The sequence below is a fragment of the Boleophthalmus pectinirostris genome, unplaced genomic scaffold (genome assembly GCF_026225935.1).
Source record: "Boleophthalmus pectinirostris isolate CB_2022bp ecotype Guang Dong unplaced genomic scaffold, ASM2622593v1 HiC_scaffold_16, whole genome shotgun sequence".
NCBI lineage: Eukaryota > Metazoa > Chordata > Actinopteri > Gobiiformes > Gobiidae > Boleophthalmus > Boleophthalmus pectinirostris.
The window spans coordinates 4,382,095-4,397,017 of NW_026571095.1; the positions used below are offsets into that span (position 1 = coordinate 4,382,095).

Sequence of the window (14,923 nt, forward strand, 5' to 3'; positions counted from 1 at the left end):
TGATTTACTAGTGGAAATGAGCTTCTGTGAGTGCAGTCCAGCCTCGAGCTTGGCATTAGCATGCTGTCAAACTCATTTATATTAAACATTCATTGCTGTAAATAATTAGAGTGCAAGAAAATGCCTCAAACTGTTTAAGATAAACTTTGTCTGTTTTTCATATTTTAAGATAATAAAGTCCATGTTTTAATAACACCACTGCTCCTCTTCGTCCCTCAGCTAAAGAGTACGTTGACTGTGACCCTCCGGCCGCAGAGGGACCCCATCACCACCATCAAACAGGGGGCAGAGCCGCCCACCTTCACCGCTGGTTCCAGGCCTGGGACGCTCACATGTGGGACACTGACCTTCTGGAGCGCATCCGGGCTCGCTTCTGAGGACACCCAGGACCACCACCCCGTCGTCTCCAGGACCCCGTCTCAGGACCACCACCCACCACCCCGTCTCCAGGACCACCACCCACCACCCCATCTCCAGGACCACCACCCCCACCCCGTCTCCAGGACCACCACCCACCACCCCGTCTCCAGGACCACCACCCCGTCTCCAGGACCACCACCCCGTCTCCAAGACAACCGATTTCCACTACCAGTCGATAGTTTGGACAGGCCTTTTCATTCTGTTTTTTCATGACTATTTCCATTGTAGAGAATCACTGAAGGCATCAGAACTATCAATGGACACATACACAGTGCAAAACAATCAGCTACATTCACTTTTTCATTTAGATTTTAGGTTTTTGAATAGCCACCCTTTGCTTGACCCTGATGCGAAATGAAAACCATTTCAGGAGACTTCATCAAGAAGCTCAGTGAAAGAAGGATAAGGGTTTGCAGCACTGTTTACAAAGCAAAGGTAAACTTAAAGGATTTGAATATAAAATCTAAAAAAGATTTCATGAAGTAGTAGTTTCTGTAGTACGTAGTTCCATGTATATTTTACACCGTATATCTGATGTCTTCTGTTTGTATCTAAAATGTAGTAGTAGTAAACATGAAGAAAGGGACCACTGAAAACTGTATGTCCAAACTTTTCACTGGTAATGTACCCACCCAGTCCCCACTGCCCAGCACCTACAGCCATGTTCTTTTTCTACCTGCAGTCCCAAGTGCCAAACCTCATATTTCAGTGCTTCGCGTCAGGCCAACGGTGCAGTGCGCCAAATGACACATTCTCTTTTTACTTTTTACTATGAAGTGTCCGCAGTGCTCTGTGGACTGATGCATTCAGGTGCTTCAAGACATCTCAGTATCGCTTCGTTTGCCTAGAAATGATCTTTGAGCATTAAATAGAGAAGTAGTTTCTTTTTAAAACGTAGTCGTGTTCTGACGCCTGTCCGCCATTTTATGTTTTGATATTTTTTTGCTATAATGAACCCAACTTAATGTTATTTTGTATGTTTTACCCGTAGACTATTTGTAGAGACGGACCGAGCCAAGCTGAAACTATTTGGACACTTCATTTGTGCACTTATGATATTCACTTCAAAACTATTTAAAAATATAATATTGTCGAAATTGTTAAATTGTTAAAAATACCACATACAAAAGTGTGTATACAAAAAACAACGAACTTAAGCGTTTTTCATTTCACAAGCCATAAATTATACTCACTGTTAAAGGTGCAATGCGTAGGTTTTCTGGTAAAGGGTCCGTCACCTGCTTGTCTCCATGGAGAAGTTACAGTATTGCTTTGTCTAGAATGTTCCACAGTCTGGCATTTCACTTATTTTCAAGGTTTTAGGCTGCATTTGAATAAATATAAGACAGATACGTTTAATGACATACCGTATTTTCCGGGCTATTAGACACGCTCTTAAGCCTCTAACCGCATCAAAAAACATCCGCGCGCCACAATCCAGAGCGCCCCATACACAAAGCCACTCCGGTGTCCCAGTACGACTTCAGTAAACTGCAAAGCCGCACCACCCGCAGAACACACAAACACACACGGAGCAGACAGCGACCACACAGCGAAACACACCCACAGACACACTCATCACTCCACACTGACGAGGAACGGAACGAAGGAACGAACTGAAAAAGCGAGTGCAATGTGCCACTTCTAGACACAACTGAACAACTGAGTCACTGTGAACACGCCGACAATCTGTTGGTCCCAGACAGCACCCTCCCTACACACCACAACTGAACAAAGCCCAGAGTCACCGTGAACGAACAAACAAACAAAACCACTCACCCATCACACTGTTGTGTTTCCTTTAAAGTCCGGTGCGGTTTATTTGTGAAAAAAGTTAGAAAATAGACCATTTAATGACAGTGCGTCTTATAATCCAGAGCGACTAATCGTCCATAAAATACCGTGGAACATTTTAGGAAACGCAAATAACATTTCAATTTTTTCTGGGCGTCTTTGTGCCACGAAACCAGCTGTAATTGAATAAATATAAAGTAGAGTTGTTTAATGTCATGTTGTGGAACAATGACATATCCATAGAAACAAGCAGGTGATGAAGCCCCAACCAAAAAGTTACACAGTGCATCTTTAGAGAGTAAAATGATTATTCTTCAGAGAGCTTCACAGTTTTTCCCCTTAAACAGAAGCGCATCTTTAAGTGTACAAGTGCGTTCTGAGGCTTAAAATGAAATCGGAAAGCAAATAATGCAAAGCAACTTCACTCATGTTTTAACGTTTACAGAAATATAGAATTTAAATCCAACTTTTTATTTGATATCATAGAAAACAAGTCATTAAATATTGTACGGCAGCTGTCCCGTCGTCTGTCTCTGTAGTTGCTTTCATCTTTGGTACTGAAGTGCTGTGTTTTTGCATGCCGCTTGAAGACACTCCCTCTCCAGCCTCCGCGAAGGAGCTTTGAGATCTGTGTCCGTACTTTTACTTGACCCTTGCTTTTAAATAAACCCTTTACAGTATTTGGATCAAAGTGCGTCTCGTTATTCTTTCTATCATGAGTGTTATGAATGTTACAGCTGTAGTCGTGCGTTCTGTCGGCTCTGCTCCTCGGGCGGTGCTGTTGGGGTGGAGCATCTGTTTCATTTTGAAGTAGAAGAAGAAGAAGACTTGGTTCACATTTTATTAACCTGGATTTGGGCCTAGGTATATATATTTAAAGCATACATACAGATGATAGATTCAAAACACGAATAACAGGACATACTGACTCATGTAACAGGACAGTCTGCAGACAAGACGAAACAATTCAATAAACAGAATAATAATCAAATAAAAGTAAACCATGAGTGTGTGTTTATATGTGTGTTAATAAAACATGTTGAATTTGTGAGCTCAAGAGGAGAAACGAACAAGAAGGGCAATAGAGTAAAAGAAGAAAATAAAATAAAATAAAGAGCAGACCTCCATGTTGATGTTATTGCTTTGTCTGGAATGTTCCACAGTGTGGCATTAAACTTTTCTATCTCCATGGGAGACCAAATCAGACCAAGTTACAGGTCAGGTCTGTGGAGAGGCGACCCCACTCACAGTGAATGTCTGTTTTTCTAGGGATTTTTGCAAGCAAAATTAAAACACATGTGTACATTGATATGCACAACTTGTAACAAGCACAGAGCTGCTTTTAATGTTCAGCGGACTGTGCGGAGACATTCACAGACAGAGCAGAAGTGCCTGGAATGCAGCTACGCTAAGCAAGTGCCTCCAATAAAAACAATAAAACCTGTTAAACATCAGTCTCAATGCAATGTTAATTACAAGATTAAGTACTGCTAAAAGCGTGCAAAGAGCGTGCTTACGTGCATCTTGACGTGACATGAAACGTCATTTGAATTCATAATTGGCTTGTTTACTGACCTTTAATGTGACGTGAGGATTAAATTGCAAAAAATCATGACGATATATTTTGAACAAGGGTTTTATTGTTTGGCTAGTAATAAACAAGAATTATAGAACAGTTTTTTGTTGTCTTCCAAAATTATTCTGTATTTTATATCTTTATAAGTTACATTTGGTAAATCTGTGTCATATTCCACCATCCACATTTGGAATGAGTCCCAAAACGTTCTAATACGGCTACAATAAAAGAACAAATGTTCAACAGTTTCTATTTCACTGTTACAAAAGGTGCAGTTATTGGTCTCCATATTAAAATGTTTTTTTCAAGAATTGTACAGGGGTAAATATCATTTAAAATTTTAAAGTGAGTTTCTTTGGCTTTAGGGGAGATTGGAAATGAGAAAAAAATTTGTTCTAATTTTTAAAAATTTTCAATGATATTAACTGGAAACTCTTTAAGTACATGGATTCTTTTTAATGGGAGAGGACACAATTTGGTAGTAATAATGTTCCTTATTATTTTATTTGAGCAGTTTTTGTCTTTAAATTCAAATTCATCTATGGTGAGTAAAGGGAATTTGGTGTAATTTTATCATATCTCAACATGCCACAACTAGATTTAACAATTCTAATGGGAGAGCTTTGATGACTGTATGATATTGCTGTTTTGAGCATTGTAAATTATATTTCTTCATAAGGTTCCCTTTAGAATCTGTTAAATGTGAAATGGACCAAATCCCCTTTCTCACCCAGTCCTCATAATAGATAGATTTTCTTTTGGAAAGAATACATCTGTTGTTCCAGATAGGTACATTATGTGGAGTGAAACTGTGTGTGTGTCATTTTCCATCAGCCCCATCAGCACAGTGTTGGACTGCTGCAGCAACCGGTCATCCCGCTCCTCTGCTCTCGCATTTGCCTCAGCTTCCCTCTCCTCTGCCCTTGTATCTGCCTTCTTCAAGTATTGGAGTATGTCCTCAATACTGTTTTGTCTCTTCCTTTTCCCTGGGTAACAGGAAACAAATGTTAGTACAGACAGACAACGCTACGCTGCAAGGCCTCCAATAAGCAGGTGACATACGCCTAACAAAAAGTTACACAGTGCACTTTTAGGTAAATTACAGATATTTGTATTGCTCAAAAATACCTTAAAACATGCATTCTCCTTGAGGGGCAGGTAGACTGACCCTAGTGATTATCACAGAGTGAACAGAGGAAAGTGAAGGGACAACACAAGATCTCCAGGATGCTCAGAACGATGAGGCTCACACAGCCACAGCAGACCACACAGCAGTCTGCACAGGAGCAGTCTGCACAAGAGGAGAACAGGTTTTAGAACAAACTGACAGAAAACAACTTTTGGATTCCTCTCAATATCAGACATGTACATCACAGACAAAAGTTTGGACAGTCCTTCTCATTCAGTGTCTTTTTTCCTTAAGTTTACTGCTTAAATACAAACAGAAGGCATCAAATATGTGGCACAACATATATGGAATTATGTAGCAAAGAAAAAAAGGGAATTAACCCTTTGTATTGTCAACAGAGTTGCAAACCCTTCAGCTTCTTGTCAGGGTCAACACATACAAAGAGTGTGTGAAGCAGTGACTGAAGTAAAGGGTGACTATTTTGGTCTTTAATCTAAAGGTTTTGTGTTTATCTTTGTTTCCTTCACACATGAGTTCATTCATAGTTCTGATGCTTTCAGTCAGAATCTACGGTGTAAATAATCATGAAAATGAAGAAGAAACAAACATGAGAAAGTGTGTCCAAACATTTGAACTATGGTGTGAAAAAGGGACAAAAGGAAAGCAGAACAAAAAAGAGGTGCTCTTTGGTCAAGGGACAAAAAGTACAAAAAACAAGGTACTCTCTTGGATGTTAAAATATCTTGAGCCCCAATGTGTTTCAGCCCACTGGCCTTTTTTTTTTTTTTACTGAATCTATAAATGTAAAGCCACTGAAACCCTGACATGAGGACACTGATTTTATTCTCTTTGATTCTTTTCTCGTCATTATTCACTGTTTTAAATGTGGTCATTTTGTATTGGTGTTAACATCGCCATCTGGTGGTGTTTTTCACTCACTGTCCCACACTGTCAGAAGAGTCAGACTGCAGACCTGCACCCAGAGGACCCGACCTCACAGTCACGACCATGATGACCCCCACACACATGTCCCTCACTGTATTACAACAGTTTACTGTTTAAAGGTGACTATAAGTAACATTTCTTTAGAGCACTTTTCACAGAGATCAGCTCACAGTTGTGCTTCATCTTTAGCTTAAAATATTCCACTTTTATTTCAGACCTGATTTAGACTTGGCTTTGTCCTTGTTTAGTCCTGGTTTCATTGTAGTCCTGGCTCAGTTTCAGTGTTTCTTACCTTTAAACTCAGGTGTGGAGCCAGGAAGAAGTGGAGTTCCTTCAGAAGAAACTGGTCCTGATCAGAGAAATAAACACACTTACATACTTCTGCTTTGGTACATTTAAAGAGGGGGTCTTATGCATTATTTTTGGAGTTTGAGCCATGTTAAAATGTTGTTCCCTCATTAAAACCCTCCTTACAGTTAGAATGATACTGCTCACAAGCCTAAGCCGCCCATGCTCCCACACAGTCATTTTTCATAAAATATAAAAACAGGATACAAAATAATACATCACAACTTCACAAACCTGATACAATGTGCAGAGTTTTATTAGTGAGATACACGCCTGTTGTAGGGTTAGTGACACAATGTGGAGAACATACAGAGGGGGGACTCTGACTCAAAATGAAACTGAAAGTTGTTTCACATTTTAATACGTTATTTTCAGCAAATACAGAATTTTTTAAACAATAAAAGGACTATGGTGATCTAAATACATGATGAGTTAGTGGTTAATTCCCCATAGAAGTAAATTCCCCTCTTTCACTTGTGTGGAATATTAAACAACTGAGCTCTCTCACCTTCAGTCACCGAAGGCTGGATAAAAATAATTGTTGTATTTCCTGACATTTGAAAAAAACAAAAAATCTCCAATATACCAAAAAGAAATTCTGAAAATGTGATTTCAATATTAAAAATAAAGGAAAGTAAAACTGTAGAATTTCTTAATCTTCTTGTTGAGCTGAAGTTGGCTTCTCCCTGAGAGCTGCTGTGTCGTCTTTAGCCCTAGACTTCCGTTTTACCTGCTCTGACAATGTACACCGGCAGTGTACACACTCCACTTCCTACTGATCTAAATACACACCAGCAGCATTTGCATTGCAATTGTACATAAAACTTTTACAGCAAGTATTTAAAACTAGGATATAAAGGCTTAAATTTAAAAACATGAATTTAAACAATTTCAAAGTTGGATCAGTGATATCCTATCACTAAACAATGTTTATTTAAATCATTAATTGAAAATCTTAGGACATGAGTAATTATTATTAATGGTATAGGACTTATAAGTTAACCAATGCTTCATTCTTAATATGAAAACGAAAATTTACAGTTTTTACTAAAAATTGTTCAAGTTAAGCAAAGTTTTATTTATTTTTTTTTTTTTAATAGCAAAAAACAAATATAAGCTATATGAGTAAAAGCCTGGACAGATGAGACTGAGTGTAGCCACATACCATACTGTTTAAAACTAAAACTTAACTTGTGTTTACCACCACAGAACAATTAGATGGATGGTTGTTCTTATAGAGTGTGCAGTGTGGGAGCTTCAGAGCCTCTGTCTTTAGCTTCAGTCTGAGGCAGAGGTTTTGAGGCAGAGGTTTTGAGGCAGAGGTGCAGTGAGTCTGGCTCCTCTTCAGTCCGACTGGTGAAGATCCAGTCTGTCAGTGTCCAGCTCTGGGCTTCCCCCTTTCTCACAGCATCTGAAATGACACCAGTGTGTGTTAAACACCCCATTACACCTCTTATTCTTGTAAGGAGTTAGAGTTCAGGTTTGTGAAGAACATTGTAAGTCATGACAGTGGCTGTGTGATGTGAACATGAAAGGTAAACACTTGATCGGAGAGATCTGTGCACTTACAGAGGGTCAGTCTGTAAACTCCACCACAGCATGTTCTGAAAGAAACAATCTGCACAACAACAGGTGTGATTATAATGTGCATATGTTTAGTTATGAAAGTTAATAAAAGTAGGATAATACAGTAAACTTACACAGGGTCTGCCTCTACATTTTTGGAATTTGGCCCAGCAGAGGGCCAAATTAAACACAGAGGCCACAGTGTTTAATCCAAGTGCAGTATTTACCTCCAGAGGGTCTTTATCATGTCCTTATGTCCATCTTCTTATTAACCATAGTATATTCTGAAACAGAGATGAAAAACATTATTTAACTCATCGGAAATACTTTAGTGCAGTAAAACTGAACTCTTTTGTTTTAGTATAAGCCTGAGTATGAACATGAGACGTATTTCACTGCTGTTAATACACAATACTCTACTACATTTACTTTTACCACAATATTTAAAATATAATAATCAACTTATGATGGTGTTCATAGTCAATATCAGTGTCATTTAGATGTGACACATTAGTGTTCATGTCAACATCTCTCACTGAAAGTCTGAAGCACCGTCTCAAGTCCCATAACAGAAAGTTAGAGACAAAGTCAGATCTGATTCTAAACTAAAATCTCACTGTCACAGAAATCATTAAAAGTACTTACTTCTGATCAGCGTGCCGGGCTCCTGATGGGGACACTCAGCAGAAGGACAGGGGCTCCTGATGTCATCTGGGGAAAAACAACACAAGTTTAGGTTGGTTATCTAACGTTAGCTGTTGTTAAAAGTTGTGCTTTGTATTACGTTACGTTATTGATTTAAGGCACGTTGCGTTAAATTATTGTATTAAGGCGGTGCCTTAATACAATAACAAACATGACTGCACTTTTGTCTCAGCTCAACAGTCAACACTCTAGTCTACACAAACAATAATTATCTGTGGTTAAAAAAGTAGCGTTATATAAAAATTAGTATTTAGACTGGGATCTAGCTCAAGAGATGGAGTTATCCAGACTCCTGACCTCACATCGTCTTCATCACGTTAGCTGCTACTGTCACTAACTTTTCTACTGCACTCGTCGAAACTGATAAAACACTGATAAAACACAAAAAACATCTCACTTGAGTAGGAACAGAGCTTCAGACAGAGCAGTGCTTCCAGTTAGCAACACATACCCAGAGAATGTTGATGTCATCAACTGCAAAGTAGTAATATTTATGGCATTTTATAGTATTTGATTATTTTCTTTTGATGATTAAATGTGGTTATTTTGTATTGGGGTTAACGCTGTCCTCTGGTGGTGTTTTACATTCTCCTTTTGCATCGTGTCCCTGATGACGACCAGTAGGATGTAATGTGCTGGAGCTTAGGCCCATGGGACACGTGTTTAGACTTGGCTGTGTCAGTTTGGTCGTGTGTACATTTGAGTCCTTGGCTTAGTTCCAGTGTTTCTTACCTTGGTTTGTGTTCTCAAACTCAGATAAGGAACCAGAAAGAAGTGGAGAGCTTTCAGAGGAGCCTGATCCTGAACAAAGGAATAACACTTACTCTACCAGCCAAAAGTTTGGACACACTTTCATTTTATCAGAGTGTGCGTCAGAGCACATCTACTGGAGGGGCGTGGGTCACCAGCAGGGGGGCAGTGCCATTTGAGAAATATTTTAACGTGGTGGAGTCATACACAGCAGAAATGCTTCAAACACGTTGTTCTTAAACAGTATTAGGCTAATTATGTGTTGTTATTATTATCATTATTATTAATATTATTAGTTGCAATAGTTGTTGAGGCTGTGTGGTAGACGATACGCACACAAGACAATAATAAAAGGTTGAGGTTTATTAAAAACAATAAGGCCTGCCCCTGGTTGTAAACATTAAACAACAGCCTCTCGTCAAAAACACCTCTGAACAACATTCACACGTTATTTCAGTCTCTTTTTTTTTTTTTTAGCTAAAAAGTTACATAAAGTGCCTTTAAGGACAAATGTGCTGTGCATGTTTAACCTTTCTGATGTGGGTGACAGATCTTTCGGGTGGAGGATGGAGCTAGTGTCCCCGTGGACCCAGCCTCCTACGGACACTTCTACGGTGGAGACTGTTACCTGATCCTGTACAGCTACAGACTGGGAGGGCGCGAGCAGCACATCATCTACACATGGTGAGCTCTGAGGGAGACACAGACACACATCAGAGTGTTAGAGGAGCACTGTTGTTTAAATGCTGTTTGTTGTTGTGTTTCTAAAGGCAGGGGCTGAAGTGCACTCAGGACGAGCTGGCAGCTTCAGCCTTCCTCACAGTGAAGCTGGACGACTCTATGGGAGGAGCTCCAGTTCAGGTGTGCGCTTTAAAACAACTAATATTATGCATTATTTGTGTTGTTTTTGGCACTTGTTTTCATGTTTTTGAACTTAAAATAATGACTTCTTCTGACTGTAGACAACTTATTAAAAAGAGGTGGTGTAGGTTTTAACTGTGACCAGGAGGGGGCAGTGTGGATTCATTTTTTTTCATAAGATGACATTTTAGGACTAATTTAGGACAATTTAGAAAAAAACATATATTGTGACTGCAATGAATTAAAATGATTGTAATTTATGTTTTAATATACTTAAAATGAGACAACTTATGATTACTTATTTGATATAATGACACTTTGGTGGTGTTTTGTTGCTGTGTGTGCAGGTGCGTGTGACCCAGGGCCAGGAGCCTCCTCACCTCATGAGTCTGTTCAAGTCTAAGACCATGATCATCCACAGCGGAGGAACCTCCCGGAAAGGAGGACAGACCCAGACGGCGAGCACCCGTCTGTTCCACATCCGCCAGAGCTCATCTGGGGCCACACGTGCTGTCGAGGTACACACACACACACACACACACACACACACACACACACACACACACACACACACACACACACACTCACACACACACACACACACACACTCATACACACACACACACACACACACATACACACACACACACACATACACACACACACACTCATACACACACACACACACTCATACACACACACTACACACACACACACACACACTTATACACACTCATACACACACCTATACACATACATGCTCTTCTGTTTAGCTCTGTGTTACTTTGTACGTGAGAGGATACTGTAGTACATGAGAGGATACTGTAGTACATGAGAGGATACTGTAATACATGAGAGAATACTGTAGTACATGAGAGGATACTGTAGTACATGAGACAATACTGTGGAGAGTGTGTTTTCTGAGGACCCTGTGTGTGTCTCAGGTGGAGGCGAGTGCGTCCAATCTGAACACAAACGACGTGTTTGTGCTGAAGAGTCCCTCCGCTCTGTTCGTGTGGAGAGGAGCCGGGGCCAGTGACGAGGAGATGAACGCAGCCAAACATGTGGTGGGATTCTTAGGAGGAAACCCCTCGACTGTGAGCGAAGGCCGTGAGCCAGGTACGTGCACAGAGGTTCTGCTAAGAACTGTTAGTGTGTTCTTCTTTTGTTAACCACCAAGTTTCTGGATTTGAGCAACGTGATGTTCCTAAGAACAGTGTTGGGAGTAATGTGTTATAAAAATAATGAATTACTGTAATCCGTTGCTTTTCCCTGTAACGCAGTAATGTTCGACATTACAGGGAAAAAATAATAATAAATTACTGTGTACAAATGTCAGTAACACGCGTTACAATGCATTTTTAACCTGGATTGAAGTGGTGGGTTTTTCGTTTTTCTTTATACAAATTCTCTAAAATCACTGCGATATCAGCGGCGGTGAAACACCAGAGACATGCCCACGTAGACCGTCAGGTGACCGCAGGCGAAAGGACCAGTGCAGAACTCCACGCTCCATGGGCTTAAACGCAGCTGACACCCGACACCTTCCAAGTTCTAGTCCAAGATTAGTCCTGGTTTGGTCCTGGTTAAACCTGATTTAGACCTGGTTTAGACCTTAGTTTTGGTTTAGACCTGATTTAGTCCTTCTTCAGACCTGGTTTAGTCCTGGTTCAGTTCTGGTTTAGTCCTGGTTCAGACCTGGTTTAGTCCTGGTTCAGTCCTGGTTCAGCTCTGGTTCAGTTTTGGTTTAGTCCTGGTTCAGTCCTCGGTTCAGTCCCAGTTTAGTCTTGGTTCATTCTGCAAAAGTTCCGCATCTTCGTAGTTATTTTGGTGAGAGTAACTTAAAGTGCTGCAATAGTCGTGTCATGTTTTATATTTTAAATCCAGTAATATTGTAATGTAACTAATGACTTTAACCATGTATTTGTCACAATTAGCCTAATTTGTTATTGTAGTACTTGTTCCTAAAGATGCATGTTTGGTCTTTTTTAGTAATTACATCTTTTCCTTTATTCTTAACACTAACCTACTTGTGAATAAAAGCACCATCAAATGAAGGAAAGTGAAGGAAAATACTCAATAATTGTCGTTAGATTCATAGAGAGATTTAAATATGAAAAAGTATCATTTGTGACCTACATATGTTAACTGTAACTCAAAGAGAGAAACAAACACATGATTTAAACCCTCGCCCACTACTTTATCATTTGAGTTTGTGTTTGTGTCCCTCAGGTGATTTCTGGTCGACTCTGGGAGGAAAGGCGGAGTACCAGACGTCCAAGGCCCTCCGCGATGTGGTCAACCCTCCGAGACTGTTCGCCTGCTCCAACAAAACCGGACGCCTCTCGGTCAGTCTCCAGCAGCAGTTTGCAGTTAGGAATAATAAATGGAATAATAATAAAATAATAATAATTTTGGTTTTTGATTATTTCTCAGGTTGAAGAAGTTCCGGGGGATTTCACTCAGTCCGACCTGGCCACAGATGACGTCATGCTCCTGGACGCTTGGGATCAGGTATAGTGTTTATATTTCTCCTAAAATGATGTAGAAATAATGTGATAAGACATGAAAGGTAAAAGACAACTAATCCAAGGAGCTTTTCTGTGTTTTTAAAGTCCATACACCTTCACGTTACTCATTTTGATCAATCGTTTCAAATGTTTTCAGTTTGTTTCACGCTGCTTTCTCAGTGTCATAAGCTCTGGTCACAACAATTAGGACAATGAGTTAATTAGTTTAGTTCCATGTCCCTTTCCTTGGAGAACGTTCCCAGATTTGGCGTTTGACAAGCAGTACCCATGTCAGAAAAATTGGGAAATATATGATTACAAATGTTTTTTACTGTGTCTCTTGTGACTGTTTCAGATCTTCATTTGGGTGGGAAAAGACGCCAATGCCGAGGAGAAGACTGGAGCTCCAAAAATAGGTTTGTATCAGAGGCCCCGAGGACGAGACGGTGTTCGGGACAAAATATCACGTACAGGCTCCAGGCTGGATTCACTTTGTGCATCTGAGAGTTCAGGTTCAGAAAAGTATTGGTACTATCATTAGTATTAGAGTATTATGAGTATTATGAGTAAAGTGTTATGAGTACAGTTTTGGTTGTCTCCTTTTAGTTCTCTTGGAGCTTTGGAAACAAGAAGCATTTCTTTACTGAAATAGTCTTCACTACATCTACTGTGTAGCTGTGGTAGTTTTCAATAGGAATACATTTGCAGTATTTTATAATAGAACATTTAAAACTACATTGCAAAGGTGTCTGGAGTAATCCTCTCAGGCTCAAATTAAGTTTTAGTAACAGGAAAAATCTGATATTTGGGGAAAATTATCATATGGGGTAGTAATATACAGTCCTGACTTTTTTTTGAGAGACCTTCACATCCAATGTGTTCTGGGATGTTACAGATTTGCAACATTGGCCCGGTGTGGTAAATTAACACTGAAGACTTTATGTGTAGACCACTTTTCATAACAATGAAAACATAAAGCACAGTGTACCAGCTTTACAGTGGCAGAACAACATCACTTTTTCGTGTGGTTCTCCAAGAAACAATTTTTATCCTTTGTAAACAACAAAAGTACTTTGCACTTCTGGCAGGTTGTTTGTGTGTAGACATTCTTGCACAGTCTGCATCATCCACGTTTATCAGCATGGATGGGAAAAAAGGCTCCTGAGTAAAAAAAGCTCATAAAATATGGATGTGGAGTAAGTAGGTAATTGGCTAAATGCTGTTACAAATCTGCAACGTCTGCCTGGAGAGGGTTAAAAGCCAGATTAAAGCATAGTACAGTATATCCTCAGATTTGATTTACTAGTGGAAATGAGCTTCTGTGAGTGCAGTCCAGCCTCGAGCTTGGCATTAGCATGCTGTCAAACTCATTATTATAAACATTCATTGCTGTAAATAATTAGAGTGCAAGAAAATGCCTCAAACTGTTTAAGATAAACTTTGTCTGTTTTTCATATTTTAAGATAATAAAGTCCATGTTTTAATAACACCACTGCTCCTCTTCGTCCCTCAGCTAAAGAGTACGTTGACTGTGACCCCTCCGGCCGCAGAGGGACCCCCATCACCACCATCAAACAGGGGGCAGAGCCGCCCACCTTCACCGGCTGGTTCCAGGCCTGGGACGCTCACATGTGGGACACTGACCTTCTGGAGCGCATCCGGGCTCGCTTCTGAGGACACCCAGGACCACCACCCGTCTAGAGGACCACCACCCACCACCCCGTCTCCAGGACCACCACCCACCACCCGTCTCTAGGACCACCACCCACCACCCCGTCTCCAGGACCACCACCACCCCCCGTCTAGAGGACCACCACCCACCACCCCGTCTCCAGGACCACCACCCACCACCCCGTCTCCAGGACCACCACCCCGTCTCCAAGACAACCGATTTCCACTACCAGTCGATAGTTTGGACAGGCCTTTTCATTCTGTTTTTTCATGACTATTTCCATTGTAGAGAATCACTGAAGGCATCAGAACTATCAATGGACACATACACAGTGCAAAACAATCATTCATTCACTTTTTCATTTAGATTTTAGGTTTTTGAATAGCCACCCTTTGCTTGACCCTGATGCAGCACAGATGTGAAATGAAAACCATTTCAGGAGACTTCATCAAGAAGCTCAGTGAAAGAAGGATAAGGGTTTGCAGCACTGTTTACAAAGCAAAGGTAAACTTAAAGGATTTGAATATAAAATCTAAAAAAGATTTCATGAAGTAGTAGTTTCTGTAGTACGTAGTTCCATGTATATTTTACACACCGTATATCTGATGTCTTCTGTTTGTATCTAAAATGTAGTAGTAGTAAACATG

At 40.2% G+C, this 14,923-nt stretch overlaps 1 protein-coding gene and 1 long non-coding RNA gene across 2 annotated transcripts; one reads left to right on the forward strand and one right to left on the reverse strand.

The window, feature by feature from the left end:
• Nucleotides 1–3,818: 3,818 nt before the first annotated feature.
• LOC129408364 (uncharacterized) lies at nt 3,819–6,964 on the reverse strand. The gene is made up of 4 exons (XR_008631912.1): nt 6,721–6,964; nt 6,157–6,213; nt 4,919–5,081; nt 3,819–4,776 (listed from the first exon to the last, which is right to left on the reverse strand). It is a non-coding gene; the product is annotated as an uncharacterized LOC129408364 (long non-coding RNA).
• A 1,793-nt stretch (nt 6,965–8,757) lies between these two features.
• LOC129408367 (gelsolin-like) lies at nt 8,758–14,319 on the forward strand. Its single transcript, XM_055151882.1, has 9 exons — nt 8,758–8,799; nt 9,784–9,917; nt 10,004–10,094; nt 10,442–10,612; nt 11,039–11,213; nt 12,327–12,442; nt 12,531–12,608; nt 12,960–13,020; nt 14,118–14,319. Exons 1-9 carry the CDS (start codon nt 8,758–8,760, stop codon nt 14,276–14,278), a joined length of 1,029 nt encoding a protein of 342 aa, XP_055007857.1. The 3' UTR covers nt 14,279–14,319.
• The last annotated feature ends 604 nt before the right edge of the window (nt 14,320–14,923 follow it).